Source organism: Amyelois transitella, chromosome 10 (genome assembly GCF_032362555.1).
Source record: "Amyelois transitella isolate CPQ chromosome 10, ilAmyTran1.1, whole genome shotgun sequence".
Classification (NCBI taxonomy): Eukaryota; Metazoa; Arthropoda; class Insecta; order Lepidoptera; family Pyralidae; genus Amyelois; species Amyelois transitella.
Genome location: NC_083513.1, coordinates 7,630,364 through 7,655,950, shown reverse-complemented (window position 1 = coordinate 7,655,950; position 25,587 = coordinate 7,630,364). Strand labels below are relative to the sequence as shown.

General features: G+C 34.6%; 1 protein-coding gene across 1 annotated transcript; it reads right to left on the bottom strand.

Moving 5' to 3' along the window:
* Positions 1-527: 527 nt before the first annotated feature.
* LOC132902176 (uncharacterized) lies at positions 528-3,889 on the bottom strand. Its single transcript, XM_060946264.1, has 2 exons — positions 2,467-3,889; positions 528-643 (listed from the first exon to the last, which is right to left on the bottom strand). The coding sequence occupies exons 1-2, from the start codon at positions 3,887-3,889 to the stop codon at positions 528-530; spliced, it is 1,539 nt and encodes a 512-aa protein (XP_060802247.1).
* Between the last annotated feature and the right edge of the window lie 21,698 nt (positions 3,890-25,587).

The following is a 25,587-nucleotide window of genomic DNA, read 5'->3' as shown; positions in this document are numbered from 1 at the left end:
GCCCATGTGATCTCTGCATTATTTAACTTAATTAGACATTTTGCGGCTCGCCCTTTTAGGGCATGCGTGAGAGCGAGCAGCAGTTCGGGTCCTTCCAGCTTTCGACTGTTCACGATTATTTCAGTTACATTACACCAACCTTCAATATCCGAATCAGCTTCATCTGGGTCGAACTTGATGAGTTGAGGCGTGGTATGACGTGGCGATGAGTTTTGAGTTGCTGTCAGTAGACGGGATAAGAGCGCTTCCATACTGGTCAGGAAGCTTGACGCCTCGGAGCCTGTATTTGAAGATGGACCAGCGGTGGCAGTCTCCTCAGTGTTAAGCCCTCTCGATCCCACTTCTGATAAAGGCTCATCAGAGGTTTCGCGTGTCTGTTCCATATTTTTCTTTACATGGGTAGTCGGGCGAGGAGATATAGTTTATAAAAGAAATTACGAACTACCGTATTGATTAACGTTATGCTTCTTTATTAATTCTACAATTATTAATCACAAGTTAAATTGCTTTATGCGAACAATGAAAAATCAAGACGTTCCACCGAACACGTGGGGCGCGCGCGCAACGTGTTGCCTCTTCAACTGTCCAATCGACAATGCCCCGATCAAGATGGCCGCCTCCCCAGTGTTCGGTGTTACGTCAACTGTCAACGCTTGACAGTTAGTATTGAATGTACGAAATGAACGATATCTTTGGACGCGCCGTCATATTTTTTAAATCTAGTTACTTTATTGTTGTTTATTTCTGTATTTTGAATGGTTATAGGTATACAAGTAAATTTTAAGTAAGTTTTTTTCAGTTATTAATATTGAGAAAAAAACATTCATATTTTTTTACAATGTAGAATTTGTTGTAAAAAAAAATCAGCTTCTAGATATTACTGGTCTCGCGGTGGAATATGGACATGGTACCTTATAGCTCGTAACTCGAGCTCTCGTCCAGCGCCGGTGTCTTCCACGATCCATAGGGTAGGTTTCAGGAAACACAAATCATTGCACTTCACAGACCAACCCCGGGATGCGTATTTGATAGAATTTTGCGTCTATATCGGAAATTTACCCAATTTTGAGATTTTTCACAAGCGAGCGTTGCGGTTGCGCGGCGGAGACGATGGGCAAGATTTTAATTTTTTTTTTTACATTTTAGGAGTGGGAGTGAGACAGGAATAGGATTGAGTGCGTTCGTTAGTTTGTTACCGCTTCTTCTGCACTGACGCCTTGGAAGCGGCAATAAACTTAGTTTTAAGTAATTTATTTGACGTCAACCAACGTTGTTAAACCATACGTTTTGACAATTATTAAGCGATATGAAGTATCCTATAATAATGAATAAAAATTTTGAATTTGAATTTGAATTCGTGAAAGAGTGCGTGTATGCAGTATTGCGTTTATAAAAAAAATATGTTTAGAAAATACATAAATAATTGGCGAAGACAATTACTGTTTATGACATACAGCCTGGTGAGAGACAGACAGACAGCGAAGGCCTAGTGTTGGGGTTCCGTTTTTACCTTTCAGATACGAAACCCTAAAAACAACGGACACTGTTACAATCTTATCAAACTTTATGTTGTTTTTACCCTGAAACTTTCCCACGTCGGGAAATATAACTAAAGATTTCGTCTTTTTCACTTACGTCGCCCTACATTCGTGAGGTATGTGTCTCGTGTCATTTGCCTTGATGCAACCAGATAATAGAAGTACTTACAATATTTAGATTTTCTCGTGGTTTCGCTCGAGTAAAACATTTTTTTTTTCTTATAAATTTTGTATTTTTATATGGCCTTATGAAAGTAGTTTGTTCGTGAGGTTCCTATTAAGTACGTTCACTAATTACTGGAAGATAGACTAATCAACTTAGAAAATCGTTTTATTTTACTAATAAAGAAATGTCAAAAAGGTTGTTTCGATAGCCGCGGGTATTCAAGTATTTTCAGGTTGTTAGTGGGTATTTTCCAGGTATTCAAGTAACACTCTTCAAGAGCGTGTTTCCGATCGCATTTTCAGTAATCAGGTGAAAAGTTCAAAGTCCTCTAAAGTCACATCATATTATTATGCTGTTCGACATCTTTATATTTTCGATGCAGTAGTCAGCGCATCAATTCTTTAGTCGCATTCTAAGACATTCATAGGAAAAGGTTTTATTCAACTCTGCTAAACACCAAAGACCTAACGCATGCGTTGGTTAAAAAACACGTCACGGCAGGTACTACGTATGTATTTATATAAAAAGGCTTCGCGTAACTTATTTCAACATCACAGATCTGTGTTGAGTTTGTAACCGAGTTACCTATTCCTCGTATTTCACAAGTGGACTGTATTAAAGTAACATTAAGTTTTGTACATAAATCCTTAGACAAAAAACAAAGTTGACTTCCTGAATCGAGAAGACAGCGTGCAATATGATAATTATTGTGATTATCCGCTATTTCAATCATAGCAGTCGATAATAAAACAGAATTTATACTTTTAACTGATTGATTATTGAACGTATAGCGAGTGTTATCTATGTGCGGCTTGTTTACCTGTGCCGTGCTAGACCGATGCATGGGGACGTCGACCGCGGGGACCGCGGGGGTCGCGGGCGCGGTCGGTACATCTCTCGGCTCACGATTATTGCAATTTGAATGAAGCGTCATTACTTGAGCGTCATTAGACGTGTCACTATGAATTAGCGTATTATGTTTTCTATTACATTTTCGACACGGACCAAACTTACATGTTTCTAACGTATGTCCAGAGCGTAAACAGTTCTCACACAACTTGTTGGTAGCTATAAAGTGTAGTTTAGTGTCTATATTAGCATCCAAAAACTTTGGACAGGAATACAGTGCATGATCATTGTAACACATTAAACATGGCTTCTTATAGGTAGTGCGACTTTGTTGTGACTTGGTGGAGACATTGCATTGAGCCTTATGTGTAGTTTGTTTTTTGGAATCAAGATTAATCTTACTATGAGAGGCTTGCAATGTTTCCAACATCTCAGCACGGTCCCTGAGAAAGGTGAGTAGATCATCCACCTTTAGTGATGATTTAGTTTCATTGTGTTTACGAATAGTACACTTATATTGCTCCCACTCGCGTTCAGTAGTTTCATCTAATTTAGAAGTGACTATGAATATGACCAGTGTATCCCAGTGCTCAGTGGGTTCACCAAGCATTTTTAAAGCTCTTAAATTCTTAAGTATTGTATCAATTAGGCGCCTGAGCATGTGGTACGACTCCTTAGTTAATTTCTGAATGGTAAATAAGGCCTTAACATGGTTGTGTATTAACATACTGCTATTATTGTATCTATTGAGAAGTAATTCCCATGCTATAGTATAATTGCTGGCTGAGAACTCCACAGAATCTATAACCAACTCCGCACTGCCCTTTAATGAGGATTTTAGGTAATGAAATTTTTGAATATCGCTAATTTCATTAGAATTATGAACTAAAGACATAAATGTATCTCGAAACTCGAGCCAATGCTCATATGAACCATCGAATGTAGGCATAGATATGACAGGTAATTTAATTGATTTTATTTTACTATGACACACACTGGAGCCATCAGAGACTTCGGCTCGGTTAAGTAAGTATTCAGCTCGTGACAAGGCACTATAATAGCTATCCTCAAATAAATCTCGTTGATTTAATTGGCAATCTAAATCAGAGTCTATCACTATCTTCTCAATCATTGTTTGAATATTATTAAATTCAGTAAGTAAGCTGGCTGCGCCTTGCATACGCAGTTTTAAATCAATGCATTTTTGACTATTTAATTGATCTCGAGTTATGCTATTAATAAAGGTTGTTAGTCTTGTGAGGCGACCTTTGATTATGCCTCTGCCTTTAACTAAATCAGTCAACTTCTCACAGAATACGATGTTCATTTTTGCCATCTTTTTTAAAGCTATTGTGAGAGAACAAAGCAGGAGAAAGAATTTTCATATTTAACGGTCTGTAGTATGGAATTTTGTACCTGAGTTAAATGAAATATTTTTTGGATGTACTTATTAAACTCGTGACGTAATGAAAGCGTTTCAATATTAATTTAGTCTTTATAACAAAAGCTTGTTGTCTTTTTGTTTCATATATTTCCTAAAACTAAACAATTGGTACATAAACGAACTTTCCACATAATGTTTACTTCAACAGGACTAAAATTAAATTATGTAAAAACATACATATATTCACATAATTATCCCACACGGGGTAAACAGAGGCAACAGTCTCGAAAATACTGAAAGGAAATTAAGATAGAAACATCGTTTTTTATTTTACTTAAATCGTTTTTATTAACATGATTTTGCGTGGTTCAGTAAGCGTCTCATGTATATTAATAATATAATAGTTAAATATAAGTTTATTGTTTCGAATTTATATAAAATTATGATATAAAAACCGACCAAACATGGAGACGATTATAATAGATAACGTTTAATAGAATATTTTCAACTACTTAAAGTCTATGAAAAGGTTTCAGACAGTAACATATAGCTCATAAATCAAACTAACTTTCTTTAGTGGCGGATGCAAAACCAATCATGTCACTTTAGGACTTAGAGGTTCTTAGTACGTCTAACTCGATTGAACAAGGTATTGAAACTTCTTCCGAAAGGAAATCAAGACCGATACTAATAAAATTATTCCAATACAGACTAGTATTGAGTTAAAATGGAACTTGAGTACGATTCCATACATTTTGCAAGGAGTTTTGAGCTCGTCAAAGACAACAAGCTTTTGTTATAAAGACTAAATTAATATTGAAACGCTTTCATTACGTCACGAGTTTAATAAGTACATCCAAAAAATATTTCATTTAACTCAGGTACAAAATTCCATACTACAGACCGTTAAATATGAAAATTCTTTCTCCTGCTTTGTTCTCTCACAATAGCTTTAAAAAAGATGGCAAAAATGAACATCGTATTCTTGAATATTTATATTCTTTGATGCTTTGCTCGTTGCATTATTCAAATAATTATCATTTCTTTTGCCGGTTAACTAAGTGCCCCTGTAGCGGCTAATAGCCTTAATGCCAATCAAGCGGTTGGTAAAATTAATATCTTCACGTTATAGTCAAAAAGAAGATTTTTTAAGTAAAATAAAACAGTAACGGCAAAATATATAATGTAAACGTTATGGGGTAGAACCATTAAATACACAAAGGCAAGTCTGGTTTTAATATAATAGTGAGATTTAGGGAGACAGGTTGCTAGCCTTTCGTTTAAAAGAAGAATCATATTTTATGCAATAATTTCTAATGAGCATTCTTTTATATCAAAAACATACATTTAACACAATTTTTGTTATCACAATACATACATTTATGAATTTCAGCATGTAGAAAATTTGTGAATGAAAAATGGTGTACGAATCAGACAAGTGTTTTTCCTTTGCTCGGCATCTGAAATATGTAAATGTGTTAAATCAGTGCCTATTCAAATCAGTAAACATAGTTCAATGCGACATAGACATTTTAGCACAAATTTTCTATTGAAAATAGTTCTGACGAAAAATTATTCATTCTGAAGGTCGGTCTGAACATAAGTTGTCTCATAATCTCATTATGAGAACATGTAAAAAGAAAACTAGACCATTTTTGTAAGAAAAAGCAAAAAAGTAGGATATTTCACAGACACATTATAGACCAATAGATACAGCGGTATGTAGGTAAATATGCGTTTTAGACTTTTTTTTCAGGGTAAGTTATTTCACAACAGATTACTAGAATTTAAACTTGGCGTGAAATATAATATGAAAATAAGAGTACTGACCCTTCAAAGCAAAACAGCAGTGCCTTAAAAAATTAAAATTTGGTATATACCTAGTCACTATTGAGGTGGTGATTACAACTTAAAATATTTATTTTAGGATTAATTTAAAAGCGAAATCGTAGAATTGTCTCCCAAAACACTAATGGCTAAACTAGTCGAAAGTAGCAGAACACTGATTGCCTCAGCAAAGTGGTTGCAACTGAAGTCATCAATGAAAAAATGTGCACCGCACTAAAATCTATTCCGACCACAACATCGATTGGAAACAGACACACAATCGTACAAAGTGGGACGTGTTATAGCTTGGGACACACAATTGTAAACTTTGTATTGTCAAGTGGAGATATAGTCGCGGCGTAGTAGTGCCAGTTCCCAAAGTTGGTCGTCTGTGAGTTTTTAAAAAGCAAAATATCATCCAAACAGACCACCAGGTCATACATATCTTTATCTCTTGCGGGGTAGACAGAGCCAACAGTCATGAAAAGACTTTAAAGCCACGTTCAGCTATAAGGCTGAATGATGGAATTGAGATTCAAATAGTGACATGTTACTAGCCCATCGTTTATAAGAAGAATCCCAAGTTTATTAGCCTTTCCCTAAGTCGTAACATAACATATATATTATTTTTAGAAACTTTTCTAATAAATTATATAATAAAAAAGAAGAACATGTGTTTATTGAATCCTTGATTGTTAGCTGTATCTATGTTAAAGTCGTTTTAAGAATCTTCAAAATGTTACGTTGCTTATACCTCAAACTGGTTTGCTATTAGTTGGCTGGAAATCATTACCTGAAAAAGAAAAAAAAAACATTTAATTTTTACACATTAGGAAAACATTAGAAAGTCTTCTCTAATGACATCTTAAATAACAAAAACTCATTTCAATAAAATAAATATCGCACAACAGGCAAATTGAACAATAGATTTGCAGCGACTGGGTCTACAATTAAGGCTGCGCGCTGACGTCATAAAGCCCCCTCACATTGGTCTAAATACCAGCAGAAATTAAAAGCGTGCCCGGCTTTATTGCTAGAATGAGGTGACAGTTAATTCTGACGGTATGACGTTTATATCGCAGGTTATGTTTATGACTACATGTTATTTCTTGATCTTATAAAACGTTAAATTATGCCGTTTAATTTCCTGGGAACCGTTAAGAATAAGTTGCATCAAAAATAAAACCAAAAAGCAAAAACAATCCAGGGTTAAAAGGCGCATATCCGAGGTGAGGATGTAACAGAGATTAAAGCCAGTAGACAAAAAAATTTATATTTAAATATAGGTTTTGCTATTCAAATTGAATGCTTTCTACGAGATCGCGATTTGACTGACACAGTTTTCAGCTAAATAAGTGCCCGATTCAACTTCGCCAATTCTAAAGACTTTATATTTGCACTAGCATTCGCTTAATGCAAACATTTTTATTATTAAAAAAGTACTCTAGAATAAACGAGTGTAGGAATTATCCAAACAAATAAAGTACTACATAAACCGTCTTATTTTAAAGTTTTAAGTTAAGTGCCGTGTGGTTCCCGGCACCAATACAAAAAAGAATAGGATCACTCCATCTCTTACCCATGGATGTCGTAAAAGGCGACTAAGGGATAGGCTTACAAACTTGGGATTCTTTTCTAGGCGATGGGCTAGCAACCTGTTACTATTTGAATCTCAATTCTATCATTAAGCCAAATAGCTGAACGTGGCCATTCAGTCTTTTCAAGACTGTTGGCTCTGTCTACCCCGCAAGGGATATAGACGTGACCATATGTATGTACGTATATATGTTTGTTTAAGTTAAGTTGAAAATTAAAGTAACCTACAAACTTATTTAATGACTTACCTATCACATTAAATCTACTTAAAGGAAAAAATAAAATAAAATAAATTTATTTTATCCACAGATATAAAATTACAAAATAGTTGTGATAACCAAAAATATGAACACTATACACTAGTTTACTCTATGGACCCTGCACTAAGCAAAGCTTGTATCGCAGGAGTCTAACACAACATAATAAAAAAAAAGATTTTCTCAATATTAATCCAATCATTTACCCTCTAGTGTTTCCAACGACCTTTATTCTATTGCATACAGTTGAATGCAGGCTTCTTCTAAGTCAATGTGGAGATATTTGATGGAGGCCTACTGAGACTGAAACTGAGGTATTATGATCACTACCATAAAACAATACTGAAGCTGTACTTACAGTGAAGTTATATTATTTCACTTAAAAAGTTTCCATAAATTAGTTCTAAATACACAGCTGCTTTAAGAAAAATGAGACATGAGACAAAGCAAAATAACGGTACGATGGAAATGAAGAAAGAACTATTCAAATTGGGGTCGCCGGGAAGACTGCTCCTCACACGTACAATCAGCAAAAACATTGCACAAATAGGACACTGGGACTCGCTCCCCAGAAATTTACAAAATATTACAATCAATCTGAAATTCCATGTATGAATATACAATAAATCCTAATAATCGTAATAAATCAACATACTAGTATTGTATTATGAATATGAAGAGTTCCGTCTGTTTAATACGAGTATATTTACGGTCATCAGATACGAACACCTCTGGAGTGTATTTTTTTAAACAATAAAATTATTAAAATTAATCAAGTAATCGCATAACAAACAAAAGTAAAATAGAAACAGTCGAATTGAGAACTTTCTCCACGTTACCTATAATAACCCAAACATCAATGTATCTCCCCTTTGAAAATGCAGATAAAATTATATGAATATGTATAGCGCTTAGTTACCTAACTGACTTAGTAGGAAGTAACGTCGCACGTGAGATTATTGTAAGCTATGTGCATAGTAAATGTCCTTTATTACTGCCCATATTAGTATAACTCCTGCAATAGTATAGTTAGGTAAGGTTACAACGTGAATACTATTCTGACTTACAACGATCATCTGGCCAAGATCCATACATAAAATCACGTCCTTATCCGTATCCGCGGGGTAGACAGAGCCCTAAATCTTAATAAGACTGAAAGGCCACGCTTAGCTGTATGGCAAGATGTAATGGATTTAAACAGTGACAGGTTGCTAGCCCATTACCTACAAGAAGTATCCCAAGTTAATTAGCCTAAGTGAACATGCTAACGGGCATTTATTACCGTCTTCATTGGAATAACTGCTGCAATAGAAGTAAAGTAGGCTGTATTAGAGCCTGTATCTTATTCTATCTTACAAAGAAATTTGGGCGATGAACCATTGTTCGTGTCTTGTGGTTCCCGGCACCAGTACAAAAAAGAATAGGACCACTCCATCTCTTTCCCACGGATGTCGTAAAAGGCGACTAAGGGATAGGCTTACAAACTTGGGATTCTTCTTTTAGGCGATGGGCTAGCAACTTGTCACTATTTGAATCTCAATTCTATCATTAAGCCAAAAAGCTGAGCGTGGCCCATCAGGCTTTTCAAGACTGTTGGCTCTGTCTACCCCACAAGGGATATAGACGTGACCATATGTATGTATGTATATATAACCATTGTTCGTAATTAGACCTCCCGCTTATGGTCTTTTTTCGCGTGTTAACTGAGGTTAGCTTGAATGACTAAACGTTGAACTATGAGTTAAAGTTATTTCAATTGGCAGCTTGCTTCATTTACTCCAAGTATTTTTCTGACGTTTGCTTATTTAAAAGTGGTTTCGTTAGGAAACTTCATTCTTTATGTTCTATTAAAAACAATTATATTCCCAAGAAATAGTACCTATTCCGTCAAAAAAATTCACGAAATTTGACCCTTGTTATAATTTTATTGATTTGAAATCGTTTTCCTGCTTTGAAACATAACCAGAGTGCTCGTAGTTCAAATATTTTTCGCTTTGGAAATGTGAGTCTTTTCTACTCTTATCTTTTTATCGATTTTACATAATTTTTTTTCTAAAAACCTTATTATACTTCTATTAGTTAATTACAAGCAACCACGTCAAATGCATCGACATTCGTTAAAAAAAGAAATAAAAAGTTATACAACAACTATCAAAATATCAGATTTTGTCTCCCTGTAGAATTCAGACTAATCTTGCCGATACTTTTATCCTTTTTTTCGTTTAAATATACATCAGTGCCGTGTGGTTCCCGACACCAAAAGGAAAGAATTTGACCACTCCATCTCTTTCCCCTGGATGTCGTAAAAGGCCATTAAGGGATATTAATAGGATAGCAAGAATAGCGATGGGTTTGTAACCTGTCACTATTTGAATATCAATTCTATCAATAAAGCAAACAACTGAACGTGGTCGTGGGAATATCCCGCAAGGGATATAAATGTGATTTTATGTACTCGTATGTTTCAATGTACATATATACTTTAAATCATCTTTATTCCGAATCACACAAAACTAAAAGAGTAACACACTAATGCAGAAATTGTAAGCTGTATCAAGTTCATTAATACGTTTTCTTCTCAATTAGCCAGTCTAGCCTTTTGTTTTAACGAGCCCGCTGCTTCCCATTCTCATTCGGCTCTGAGCTCTCTGCCAAATGGATTGTAATCTTTTATTTTTTGTTTCTTCCCATCGTGATAGTTTTGGCACTTAGTTTAAAGTTTGCCCTTTCTTGTCTTAGTTATTTTGTCATTGGCATTGTGTGATTTAAAAAAATTAAGCTCGTTATCTATTGCTTGCTATTGACTTTTAATATTTTAAGTGCCGTGTGGTTCCTGACAGCTTAGAGTAAAACCAATCCATGTCATTCCCATTGATTTAATAAAAAAGAAAGGCTCATAAACTTAAGCTAGCAACCAGTCACTACTTGAATCTCAATACCATCATAAAGCTATATAGCTGAATTTCTTTCCGAGACTGTTGGCTCTGTCTACTCCGCAATATAGACATGATAACTTCTATGAATGAATATACTAAGTAAAGTATACACTGCTTTTATGTTATTCTCCACAGAGTCACTCTGCTTCCTATATAATCACACAAGTTCGTCTTCTTAGTCTTCCTCATTTACATTGGTCTCTGTTTCGAAAAGGGAAATTCTAAGCAGTGAATCATAGATTTATAGATTAACTTTGGGTTCCCCAAGCTCAAATATATCTCAAGTTGTCACCAGGTTTAGTCAACATGATTTACGCCCGAGCACCGCAGCATCCATTTGCACCCGCAAATGGCTTTATTTGAATTCAATTAAGCAATGCATATGCTTGACTTAATGCTGGTGTAATGTTGATTAATGGAAAAGCTAATTGGATTACGGTTCAAAGGCCTTCGGTTAATAAATATTATTTTTTCTTGTCCTTGCTTAGTAGTTCAAATATCTATATCACTTGTAAAACTGAAATTAGCGCTGTTGAATAAGGAAGTAAGAAAACAAGGAAACTGCTGAACTGTCTGTTTTACGACGAATACTGATTTGTAACAAGTTTATTTTATGTGAAAGTTAATCAAAATATTTGTATTTATGAGAACCCTTTAAACTACTAACGGTACACAATTAAATCTCAGGTTAGCACAGTATGATAGCACCACTTCATATTTTTGTATGAGTGTTTTATGAAACTAATAAAGGGTAATTAAAGAAGTAACTTTTTATTAATATTCTGGAGTAACAAAGCTTTGCCAGATCATTCCTTAACTTGGATGTAAACTAGAAATAATTTAAAAAAATATGTCTCTCTTCTTTGATTGACCTCTAACTCTTAAGATCTCCATGTTTTGTCTACCATCATCTCAAAGGCATATATCACCATATCCAATATACGCTTAGTACGAATCCCTCGCTCAGGCAAAATGTCAACTTGTAACCGAATCTGTAAACATCTATAGCGAGATCCGGAACGGGAGTTTCGTTTCGTCGAAATTCGTGCCGGATTAAATCGTGTCGGGTAATGCAAGAGATTCGGTTTAGATTCTTATCCGATTAAGTATATTTGTAATGTAAATACTTCCGTTTTCGAAACTTGATGAATTTTTTGCAGGGTTTTTAAAACCACAAGTCATGATGAGTGATAAGTTAATGGTGTATCATTCCATTGAAAAATATGCAGTTTTAAAATGGATTGATTTTGTTAAATCAACAAAATTGTTTTGAAGATTATTGCACTTAAGTGCTTTTGCAGCATTGTTCTATAATTGCCTCCTACGACTATAACTACAGCATTAAATCCTTTTAGGCATATAGAAAATCTTAGGGTTGATCTACATTTCATATTATTTACTTCCAATGTGATTTCGTATTCCGTCAAACTAAATTGTTTATTCTATCTTACATTTGCATAACCATTGTCTGAAATTTCATTTCAAAGGCTCACATTTATCCGAAAGCTATATAAGGTCATTACTGCAACATTAACCCGTTATTATTGTATTCACGGTGAATGGTAAAACAACGTTGAATTCCCAGTCGAGTAGGTTTTCCGGTGAATTATGTGCGTTGTACGTTAGCGAACATGCACTGGTTGGGGATTCGATCATACATAGACGTATTTTAGGGTAGATTTAGATATTTCTATGTCACAAAAAGTTATTAATACTCCCTTTTGCGTAAATCTATTATTTTAACTGCTTCAAAGGAAGTAGTTCCATATTGGCCATTCTGATGTCTACACTTAAATGTGGATTTAATAATCTATACTACTGATTTTATAATTAACTTTATAACAAAAAAGTAGAGATAGTTTGTGGTATGGCATAATCTCGAATCTCAAGAAGATTCAAGATTGTTAGGAATGCTACAGAGTACTATGCCTTACAATATTAGTGAATCGTTTGAACATCAAAATCTGCATTTATATTATAAACCGGAAAGTGGCATCTTAATTCTTTTTTTTTTCAATTAACAAGTGTGCATGCGATGATATGAAATAGTATATCATTTAGAAAAATACAATTAAAAATTCCTTGTATTAAAAAATATTATTTCAAATGCCTTCAGCTGGAACAGAGGATTGTGAAACTAATCGGTGACTGCTCACTGGCGATTAGCCGACCCATCGTATGCTTAGCGACACATTAAGCCTGTGAACCCGGCTTATAGGTCCTAAACATAAAATATCCCACGGCGAAGAGACAAAGCCGCATGCAATTTGCTGAAAAAAATAGACGTCGACGTCGAAGTCAAATAGTAGTCTTGGAATAGACTACGAACATATGAAGGCAAATGTGAGAAAGAGTCGGTGGTCGAATTGGTAAAATGCCCGGATAATAATGGGTGATGCAGATTAAAGCACATGTTCAAATCCTACCTTACTACTTACCTACCAATGACTATTTTTGAAGTTATATGTTTGAATACTAATCGATGCTCTTACGGTGAGGGAGAACATCGTGAGGAAACCTGCACATTCGGGCAACTGGATGTGTAACCGTGATCCAATACGGGTTAAGTTCCTCTGCTAAGGTTGCGGAGGTCAGATGAGAGTTGCTTCGTGTAAGAACCTGACTCACCCACTCCAGAATCCATGGACAATGATGAACACCGGACTCCTCTTCAGAGTGGTGAAAATGAAACTGGGACTAACGCCAGAAGAAAACAGATCAAGATAAAAACAGTTATATAAAATGCAAAACAAATCATTCAACGCCTTCTAATACACTCTTTTCACGATCATTTTTAAAGTGAGATAGACAAATAATAGTCAATTGAAACTGAACAAACAATTACAAAAGCTTGAAATGTTTCAATAAGAATGACAAAGCCTTCCATGTAGAGAACTGTATTTCTATTCTTCGGATATTTTATACTACAAGCTTAATCAGGGCAAGCTTGGAAAACTTGGGAATATACTTGGGATTGTTTAAAATTAGGGTAAGGAATCTAACTTCCAAGTAGAAAGTTTCGTTTCTCCGGATCAGACTAGCTCAAGAAATAGATATAACAATGGCTAACATAAAAAAGATATCAATGCATAATCGAAATCATAAGAAAATCATACAAATAGTTATAACGACGTAAGTGTCTTTAATCTTATAGAGTTAAGAATGTTTGTAAATTTTCAGAAAGGAATGAAAATAATGTAAATTTTTAACAAGCTTATCCTAAAAACAGCTAGTATCGAATTCATTGGTGTAATAATTGAATTTAGACGATTTTTCAAATATTAGTAAATTAACCCTAGGCATATTTGAAACCTTATCTTTTCTTGTAAAGATGGCATGTAAAATAAACTTTCTTTTTTAAGAGATAGGCTTGTTAATGGGATTCCTGGGATTGCTCTTGTAGAGGATGGGCTAGCAACCTGTCACTATTTGAATCTCAATTCCATCATAAATCTATACATCTGAACGTAATCTTTCAGTTTTTTCAAAACTGTTGGCTCTGTATACCCCGCAAGAGATGTGGCGGTGACTATATCTATGTGTGTAGTTTTAGTTAAAGTTTGTCACAAATAACACTCTTCCGCCACCCAAAATTGAGTTCGAAATTTCATTAAGAAGATTAACAACTGCGCACAGTTATTGCCTGCCTGACATTATTGGTGAATAAATAACAAGCAATGTTGCCATTGCCACAGGTAGTAGTTTATGAGTTTGTGTGTACAACCACATGTCTGGGCGATTGAAATTTAAGTATTCAATAGGATTCTTGTGAATGTAATTTTCGAGACAGTCGTCACGTTGTTGGTGTCTTTATTACAATAGAGTAAAGAAAATGTTTGGTTTGCGTATTTATTTGGAATTATCACAATGGCAATCATCGTCATCGTCATATTCAAATTCAAATTCAAAAATTTTATTCATTATTATGAGATACTTCATATAACTTACTTAAAAATTGACATTTGTTTCTTTTCACAACATTGGTTGATGTGAAATAAATTACTTAAAACTAAGTTTATTGCTACTTCCAAAGCGTCGGTCGTCGGCGTCGAAACGGTAACAAACTGCACTGCGCCATTTTCTTTAACAACGGCAATTTCACAATTATCCAAACTTAGAATAGAAATATATACCAAGAAGCAACATGGAGCATGACGTTTATGATATTTGGTATGTATTACCTAGGAATTGTAGAGGAACACAACCAAAGGATTTAGAAATTGGTAAAGATTAGAAATTGGTAATAGAGCAGGAAAATACGACTTCTCTTTGAAGTTCTGTGTCATTGTTTTATTAATCTAAACTTCTCGTTTAACGGTCATGCCTGCTTAGCTATATAATGGTTTATTTAAACTGTATCTTAGTCTAATTGAACAAAATTTGCATTGTTAAAAGCCTTTCATTCAATTACGACTTTCTAGCGTGAACCTAATTCCGAAACACTCAGCCTTGCCTGTCATCGATTTTCAGGCATAGCTTAAACAGATGAGTGAACGGATAATTATTTTCAAACGATGTGGACCCAAATTGGAATTCCAGTTTGGCTTCATTAAATACCAAACACTCATGAGGATAATACCAAAATACTATTATACTGTGTAAGTCTATCACTTTGAATGAACACTGCAAATGTTATTGCCGTTTGCATTGCAATGAACGAACTATAAATAACGCAAGCAATAAACACTGTTAACGGGTTCAATTTTTGGTTATATTTTTCTCAGATCTGTTTTATCTAACTGAATTTAGAAGAAAAAAAATTGTAAAGTGCCCCTTGATTTTCAGCACTTTAGAAAAGAACATTCCATATTTTTACCAGAGATGTCATGAAAGGCTACTAAGGGAGAGGTTTATAAACTTAGGATTCCTCTTGAAAGCGATGGACTAGCAACCTGTCACTATTTGAATCTCAATTCCATCATGAAGCCAGGCAGCTGAACGCGGCCTATCAGTCTTTTCGAGGTTGTTGGCCGCGTTCGACTCGAGTTACCGCATTGTGGCCGCGTTAGAGTTCGACTCTGTCAACCCTGCAAGGGATATAGACGTAACTATATCTTTGTAAAAATCATAAACGTTTCAAGTTGTCAAAATATGTGCCGAAGAAAAAAATCATTGATACGATAGAACGAGATGTAAAAAATTATCAAAACGAAATTAAGTAAATCTCAAATTCAGAGGGCATTGATACTGGTCCTGAAATAGCAATATTATCATACTTATCGTGTGACCCAAATAAAATGAAAACTAGAATACGCGCGTTCGATTGGAAGCCATAAAAATTCCATAATTCGATGACGCTGACGCAAAATAACCACAGAGCAAAAACGCCACAACAATCAAAATAATCAATGTTCTATATATTATTCTCACTACTATTTTGATTGGCCATATCAAAAGTAGTTTTTTTTTCTACGGTAGTCTATGCCCTTTTTTTATTATGCTCTGTATATGCTTATTATGAAATAAATAACAGAGTCTATTAGGGAATATCCCATCTATGATTTCTTTAATTTTAAGTCGTGTCCTTCCTGGTCAGATTACAAACATTCAAGAGGCGGCCGAAATATTCAAAGACGTTTATTATTAGGAAAAGTTCACGAAGAAATAAAATCCTTCAATATGACTCTTAAACAATGAGGGTCTCATAATATTGAAAATTTTTTCTTGTAAGTAGATCGTTTTTACTTTTCCAAGTTTTGCCCGTATATTCCGAGATTATTGCAGAGTTTAATGCAAACATACCCCTGGAAGATTAATCCTGAATAATGCAATCTGAGCTAAGCCAGAAGCCAGGGAAATGAAAAATTCACTTGTGGCTTTGTCAAATAAAAGGTGCCCAAGTTTTATGATTCTATACTAAATTTATGACAACTTCCTTCTTAGTTTTAACGTACGAGCTGAAGGTCTTGGTTTTAAAACAAATTGAGAGTGTATGTTTACTTTGTATTAAGTATGATTCTTTTAAGAGGTAGTCTCTGCCTACCCCTCCGGGAAAGAGGCGTGATTTTATGTATGTATGTATGATTCTTTTAATAAAACATTAATAACTTTTTTATAAAATTTTATTAAACTTGTTATTTAAGCTTTTCAAAAATAAACCTGCGATCATACCGGCAAAATCAGCGGGGCCAGCATTGCACGCGCGACGCTATTTTACATCACGCGATAAACTATCGCTGTTTCGCTTTTTATTATGACGTGAAACGGGACAGCGTTTGTTTATCGCACGATTAATACGTTGTCGCGCATACCATGCTAGCCCCGCTGAACTATATTATCAAGATTCACCAGCTGCTCTATACAGGACACTGACTGACTAATTGACTGACACATCAATGCACAGCCCAAACTGTTGGGTTTGAAATTTGGCATGTAGATTCCCGTTATTCCCACAGGAACGAAAATAAGCAAAAATAGCCGCGGGCATACTCTTTTTAGTATCTGATAAGAATACCTAACCTGGACCTCTAATTTTAAGGACAGATCATTTTGTGGCTGCAGGTAAGTGAGATTAGCACAGCTAAGACACGAATGTTTATTTAGGACGCCGATGCCCCAAGACCCGTAAACAAAGAGTAGATTGCCTTAGTCATCGCAGATTGTCCAACTTGAATGTAAATAGACCCTTGTAAACAAACACGAGCCCAGATATCTTTATGTCTTCCCTATCTTAGTCCTGCTATCCAGTATTTTTACTGTTGTTTCAAATTGTTAGTTTGAATGTACTTTTATTATCGTAGTTCTATTTTGAAAACGACACCTTACTACGCTCCAAAAGACTAAATCGCGATATGAAATACGCGAAAGATATTGTCATTGGCAGCGGCGGACAAATACTTCTTTTGCACACCAAGAGGAATGAATAAATTAAGTGTTGTAGTAAAAAACTACTCTTTAATATACCTACACATATCTCCTATGGCATACTTGTGTAACAAAAATCTCAAAATACTATAAAGAGTTTTCTCTTTAGTAATATGATGCATCGAAGAGTGAAAATCAATTTTGCAAACATCAATTACAAAATATTTCTCCGCTTTTCAAGGCAAAAGTAACACTTGCACAAGTATTCTTTTAATATAAAACAACTTTGAACCAATGCTCAAACACGAATTTCGAATACTTTACTTGTCACTATGTTGTGTGTAGAATGAAAACGGGACAAACAAACTTGCTTGCATTCAAACTTGTACTCGATTGAGTTTTCCTTTAAAATGTTCCTTGAGCAATTTGTGTGAACGGTCTGTATAACAAAGCCTGTAATTTTTGTAGAGTATGCTATTCCTATGCCATCAATTTCAATTTCTTTATAAATATTACTTAAATAATTAATGTTGCTTACCCTTTCAAAGCGTAAATCCTAGGCTTTTCTTCTTCTAGTTTCGTTACATTACCATATTCAACTCATTTTTGAGCCTTAACCAGTATTAGATGATGGTTATACGACCAGTTGCCTGAATGTGCAAGATGACTCACGAGTTTTTTCTTTACCGTAAGAGTAAGATTCAAACTAATGTACATAACTTTAAATAGTTATTGGTACTAAAATTTCTATTGATCATATCCACATACCAGTTGCATTTTGAAATATTAATAACAATTTTAATGGGCAACAATTTCATTAACTCTTAGCGCGCAAACAACACATAATCAAATCCGAAAATTAGTTCGCTGACATTAGTTCAAATAGATTTGAAACTGTGCAGTTTTTGTGAGCTTATAATAGAACCACATCTCCCTTTTTTAAGACTATCGTAGGCAACTAAAGGACAATAGAAGGGAACGACTAAAGGGCAAAAATACACTTTTTTCAATCAATCATTCATTTTTGAATCAGTTATTAATAATGACAATACGGAAAAATACGCCCTCCTACTACGTCCGCCGAGTGACTGTCTCTCTCATAGATATGAATATTCTCCGTTACCCTGTTCCTATATTTGATCTGTCGTTTTGCCCAATGTTTTTTTTTATAAGAGAGAGTTGGACCCGTGGCCTTTCAGTCTTTTCAAGACTGTTGAATAAAGACATAATTATGTGTTTGTATGGTATGAATTTATGGAAATAGTGCGTTGTGTGATCAATCTTCGTGATGATAAAAAAGAAGGTTTAAAGTGATACTCGCTAACGCAATTATTACTTTGGAAATCTAGTATACCGATCGTTAGTACAGTTAACAGCTAATAGTAATAACTGAACGCGATATTCTGCAATACAAATGAATAGGTTGCTATCACGTCACGTGTCCGCGTTGTAGCGCCGGCACTTGCTGTCCTCCGGCGATTTGCATGACGTCACAGTTGACACCGATATCGGAACGTGAGGGAGTTTGCAGAACTGTATAAATGTTTGATTTTGTGCTTACTAGAAATTAAATTAAAATACTTGGTACTACTTACTTTACATTAAGTGCTTCGTACATACATATGTATATTTCATTATATAAAACTACAATAAGCATTATAATTCATACACCTCTTTATTCCTTGCGGGGAAGACGGAGCCAACAGTCTTGAAAAGAGTGAAAGGCCACGTTCAGCTGCATGGCTAAATAATGGAATTGAGATTCAAATAGGGAAAGGTTGCTAGCCCATCGCTTACAAAAAGTATCTCAAATTTGTTAACCTTCCCTTAAATGCTTTTTAATAATTAAAAAAAAAACATAAATATCTTCTGAGTTTTCAGAACCAGCTCTTGGAAGTGCAATCAAGATAATCTTATTTTTTCGTTCTGTCAAACAAAGACAAAAACATATAAACATACAAACATAATCTATTCTTTGGTAGATAAAAAAATATATCCAATTCTCCCGCCGCAAGAAAAGGCAAATTTTATCGACAATTTTCTCATAAACACCAACATTGTTATTCTACATCGGTCGCGTGTGACCCAATGATTTCCTTTATGCTCAAAGCTTAGGTCTACATGGCTCTGTTATTTCCTTAATTCAATCGTCCTACAGCCAGCATGCATGTCACGTGCATACCAGAAGGTTAATCTGATCTTCAAAGGACAGACCCTGAGGTTAAATTGGGTATAAAAGTCGTTGGCACCATTTCAGACATTTCTTGTTCTTATGTGTCATAAAATAGTCAATATTTTTATTATTTGACTAGCTGTGCCCGCGACTTCGTCCGCATGGAATAGTTATTTTGGGCATCATAAGTTTTTATTTTCACATTTTCCATTATTTCTTAACTCCTAATAGTTGCAGCGTGATTTTATATAGCCTAAAGCATTCCTCGTTAAATGGTCTATGCAACATAAAAATAATGTTTCAATTCGAACCAGTAGTTCCTGAGATTAGCGCGTTTAAACAAACATACAAACAAACTCTTCAGCTTTATAATATCAGTATAGATAGACGGACTCAGTGTCGCGGCGATAGTATGCTTGTCTGTGACACAGTAGGTACCGAGTTTGAATTACGGCCATGGCATGATGAAAAAGGGACTTTCTCTGATTGATTTAGGTCGGTGCGTTGGTACAGAACAAACGTATGAGCAGCGCACTCTTCCCATGATCGGCATGTTTTACCGAAAGATTGTAGTGCCATAGGTCTTAGATGTTTATCTATTTAAGTATTTTTTTATAAAATATAGTACCGTTTAGTTTGTATCTCGTAAAGCAAATCCTGAACTTACTTCAAGGCTAACTCAATGTGTGTAATATTTATTTGCATTTGTGGTTATTTAGATTTCTACTTCATCTCCTAGCGACAGACTGTTGTCGATAACTTTTGTATTCATTCATAACATAATATCGAAAGTACTTGGCTCGTAACATAAGGTTATGAAGTTTACATAAGACAAACAAAGTGAATTAAGCCTAAGCAGCGAACAATATATTAGGTACTTAATGGTGAATTTTCATATTAAACAAAAAATACACAAACTCGAAAAAATTAACCGTCCTTCTTTCGCAGTCGGTTAAAAATTATTATTTCTCTTCTCTTTATTTAGATCAAACCCCTATGTCTGCAAATGACACAAAAGAAAACTTTATGAACAGAAAAATTTTCAGAATTTTTGCCTGACGTACAAGTCACCGTAAACATTCGGTTTTGATTAAAAAAATAAAACTTTTTGATTAAACAATCCTGTGGAATTCACAGAAACACAGAAACACAGTTTTCCAAAAAGTAGTGAACGACATTTGCGTCAGGTGCGACGAATTTTCACATACATTTTTGTCATACCTTTTTTAACAAGATAGATAGATAGATAGATAAAACTCTTTATTGCACCATAAGAGAAAACATACAAAACAACACAAAGCAGATATAGATGGTACAAAGGCGGACTTATCGCTAAAGCAATCTCTTCCAGTCAACCTTTGGGTGGAAGGAAACCAAACAGGAGATCGGCTTTGGCGCAGAGCAAGATGAATAAATGTTTGAACGTAATAAAATACATACAGAATATATATCTATATATAATACATATAAATACATACAAATACGCATAAATACATATAAATACATAATAATAACATATACTTAGGATAGAGTAGAAAGATAATGAGACCTAACGAGATTTTTGAAACTATTAATAGTCTGGGCTTTCCTGATATCGACAGGAAGAGCATTCCATAGACAAGCAAGTAGATACACAAACTTTTATGAAATAAAAAGACATACATACATATAATCACGTCTATATCCCTTGCGGGGTAGACAGAGCCAACAATCTTGATAAGACTGATAAGCCACATTCAGCTGTTTGGCTTAAAAATAAATATTTCATCAATTAATTCTTTTTTCATAAAACCTGTTACTTACTTTAAAAAATTAAAGTTCCACGTAAAAAATATGAATCTATGAAACGCAAAACGTCTTACTTTTATAAAAACTCTCTCATAAACTTTTACACATTATCTATCCAGCAGCTATGCCAGAATCCAGTCAGCCATTTTTCTATCACTATAATACGAGTATAAGCGTCAACCATACATTTTTCTACGGTGTTTACACTGTTTTTATTGGGAGCTCTACAAGTTAACTTTCGACGATAGGCCGCATTTACCATCCACCGCGGAAATTCACAAAGATGTCAAGAAAAGTGCTCGTTCAAAAACCTATTACAATGAAGATTAAAGTACTTGATTTTCAACATAATTGTGGGTACCCAGGATCTATGCTGGTCGCGTGACGGGACATTATTAATGGATTCTAAATTGCCTTTCAAGCATACTTCCGGGAACGCCCGACGTGTCAATGTTACTTTCGCAAATTGATATTGGAAATTTACATTACCCTTACATGGCGAATGAAAAGGAGTTCTTTCAGACATTATCGAGGTGCGAACGTGTGTGAAATGCTTGTACAATCAGGTGCGCAACTTTGTTAATATTTCGTTTGAAAATTTTTATTTATGACCGACGAATGAAATATGCAAGGATCGTGGCAAGTACAAAGATGTTATCTCTGCCTACTCCTCCGGGACAGTGGCGTTGTTATGTACCTACTCATATATTTATTTATATGTAATAAATAATATTGGACATATTCAGCATTAAAGACATGGTATTCAACAAGTCTACACTGGGAAGCAGAAACTTACACCACGCCACATACATTCAGATTTCAGCATACTACATACTTTTAGGTGGGGATCAAAATAGCGAATGTACTCCAATTCTGTTGGTATTCAAACAAAACTAAAAGTTAGGAGTAAGCCATTAAAACTGGCCCGGGCGGTGTGATTTGATTGAATAAATTCATAAATCAATTTTAATTTTCATTTAACAAAAGGCAAACTTCGGCTGTTGAGATTATTCTATACAAATTGATTTATGCAAAATAGCCTCCTAAACCTTCCTAAACTATGTTAACAGCCAGATATTTATGTACTTAATTATACTGAAGGGTAGTAATGGGTTTTTAGTTGGCTAGCAATAGGGTATTTTGAAATTTACATAATTTGGGTCTAGAGGCATTTATCACAAACAGTACATAACGCCGCCTCCACGCTTAGTTTGCGGCATAGTGCGGTTTATATTGTATACTGATAAAAATATGTGTGTGTTGGCAACACTTAGTTAGCTTGGCAATACCGAAAATCGCCCTATACTGCAAAACGGTGATGGGGTGAGGCGGCAACGACGAGGGCATTTCGTCTGCTGAGGCTGCCTTGATGACACAACATGCTGTTGGACTTCTATTTGGTCTACGGGATGACGAGATCATGGTCAAATGTATTCTTATGCCTTGCCATGAGAGTTACATAATGAGCCATATCAGTAAAACAACTAGGGATTCAAAATAATATTTCACCTAGTTTATAAAACTGTTACTGGCAGCTTTTAACCAACTTGTTAACTCATTAGTCCGCATAATATATACTCGTGTGCGTGTGGAATAATACACCCGCCATATTATGTTAATGTTTGTTGAATTTTTATCAAGTTATTATTTATCTACAAATATAAGATGGGGTGTATAAATATAAAAGGGTTATTTATTTACGCCAATAATACAACGGCAGAAGTACACCTTTGAAAGTATTTGGCAAGGGATTCTTATATAACAAGTAATGCAAACATACCCTTTGCTAACATTAGTATACTGAACTTAGTCGTGTATTGCATAACGTTGCAAATAACTGCTAAATATAACTGCCAGTGACGACTACTGACAACTAGCGTGCTCTTGCATTGAACATCAAGCTATATTTTCGATCACGAGTTGTTGTATACGCCTTAATAGGGTTACTTAATACCAAAGCTTATTTATTTAAAAGTAAAGCTAAAATCAGAATACGCCTGATATAGCGTAAAACTTATCAATATGTAACCCGTTTCCACGAACCATCTCTCGTACGTGTACTTGCAAGTGATATGGTGGCAACAAATAAACGTGATTTCTATCTCTCTTCCTGAGAAGATCCTTAAAGCCAATAAAGGTCAATTTGTCAGCACGTACGCACTGAATTGGGATTTTTGTATTAAATTCAGAGTAGGCTTTTATCGAGAACACGATTTGTAAGATAGTGATAAATTGTGAACATTTCATTGGAAGTTTCTACCCAGACGCGCCTATAAATTCATACATATATATATATAAATACCTACAAGTCTATACCCCTTTCGGGGTAGACAGGGCCAACAATCTTGAAAATACTGATAGGCCAAGTTCAGCTCTTTAGCTTAATGATAGAATGAGATTCAGATATTGTGATAGGTTGCAAGCCCGTCGCCCAAAAGAAGCTTCTCAAGTTTCTCCCTTAGTCGCCTTTTACAACATCCATGGGAAGAAGATGGAGCTGTCATATTTTATCAATTAATTTATCAATATTCAGTTATGAGGTATATAATACATGAGTTATTTGCCTAGTACAAAGATAGTTGGAGTTAAAAATTTGACGTGTAAGCACAGAATTCCCTGAGACTTTATATACACCCTTCTAAATTTGACGTAGACACTTTAGTAGTAAAATTATAATAGTGCGTTTGTTCCTGTCTATTTTAATGCGTATCTTATAAAAAATTCTTCAACATAAAAATAAAAACATTCTATTTTTAATATTATTCGCGTATATGGAATTATTCAATAGAAAAACAAGTCATGTAAATGTCAAGGGGAATCTAACCGATGTCATTTCCCGCCGTAGAAAGATCTGAAGAACTTTGTACGACATACGTTGAAAGTCCTCGAACTATTTCAACGAAGTCCTTTAAATCCCAATTCAGACATGCCTCGACTTCTTAAAGGCCTTTTGATGTTTTAATCTCATTTTGATCACCAAAAACGTCGCTTTTAATGAAAATATTTTTGGGTTTTTTCTTCATGACTAATTACTCTTTAAGAAGACAGACGTCACAACAACTGAAGCATATTTCTTAAAAAGGGTAAGCCGTTGCTATGAGTTCTAAATATTTGAATTCGCTAATCAGTTCTTGTGAATCGTTTGAGAAGTAATAATCAGTAAAATAATAATTCAGTGTCTATAATAAAAAAGTTTTATTAAATGTAAAACCTATATTTTGATGTTTGTTTAAGTAAATAAGAAATATTAATTTCGATATCACCATAGGCAATATTTTGGTTGAATTGAAAAAAAAAGAAATATATCTGATTTTTTTTTAAATACCATTCACCATTCGCAAAGTAGTAAATCGACCCAAGTTACTTTTCAATGACTGCCAAATGTGTTTAAAATCTAAATTAACTGTCTAGTACAGCAAACAAAACTCGGGCCCTCATTGTTTTCATTATCATGCAAATAGCTTTTATTCGTTCAATAGAACATACCTTTCAAACCCTCATTTGCTTAGTAAGTCCCATTAATCAAAGAAATTCAGGCCGGATCCCATTTATTTGAACGCGCATTCTTTATTTTGTTTCGGTACTGCTCGGCTGTGTAATTACTATATCGAATGGAAAAAAATGTACTTAAGGTACTTACAAACATACGCATATAACATCACAGAGGGGTAGGCAGAGACTATGGATTTACATTAATAAAATATAGTACATTACTGCAGGCATGATAGAATTGAGATTCATACAGTGACAGGTTGTTAACCCGTCGCCTAAAAGAAGAAGGCTTTCTTTTAGGCTAAAAGTTAAAAGACTAAGGAGTCTTTTACGTCATCCATGGGAAGATATATATTTTAATATGATCGATATTTGCTTATCATAGTTCATAATCATGATACTTCTACTTATTTTATTTCTAAGGTCCTTTAGTATAAGATCTGTGAACTACAAAGGTGCCGAAAAAGTCGGCATGCGAATAAAATTCGGCTGAAAGATTCTTTTTGCTCACATTTTTATCTTTATTTTCTTGCTCTTAATTTGTTGAATTGTGTTTCCCAATCGCTGTGACAATTTTATTGATACAATCATACTCAACAAAATTCATTCATTTGTAATCAGGTCAAGATCAAATAAATATTGCAAATATTTCAACTGAATAAAAATAAAAATTGATTAAATCGAAAAGTACAAAAAGAAAATATTCGTGTCGACATTTGTTCTCCACGGTCCTGCGGTTGAAAAAAAGATTATAGTCCGGCCAAAGAGCTATAAAAG

What these genes read in the sequence shown, in the direction of transcription:
- LOC132902176 (XM_060946264.1), bottom strand. Translation starts at nt 3,889, where the DNA reads ATGGCAAAAATGAACATCGTATTCTGTGAGAAGTTGACTGATTTAGTT. An exon ending in CAATAATCAATCAGTTAAAA is followed by an intron (nt 644 to 2,466) that starts GTATAAATTCTG and finishes AAGCGTTGACAG; the next exon opens with TTGACGTAACACCGAACACT.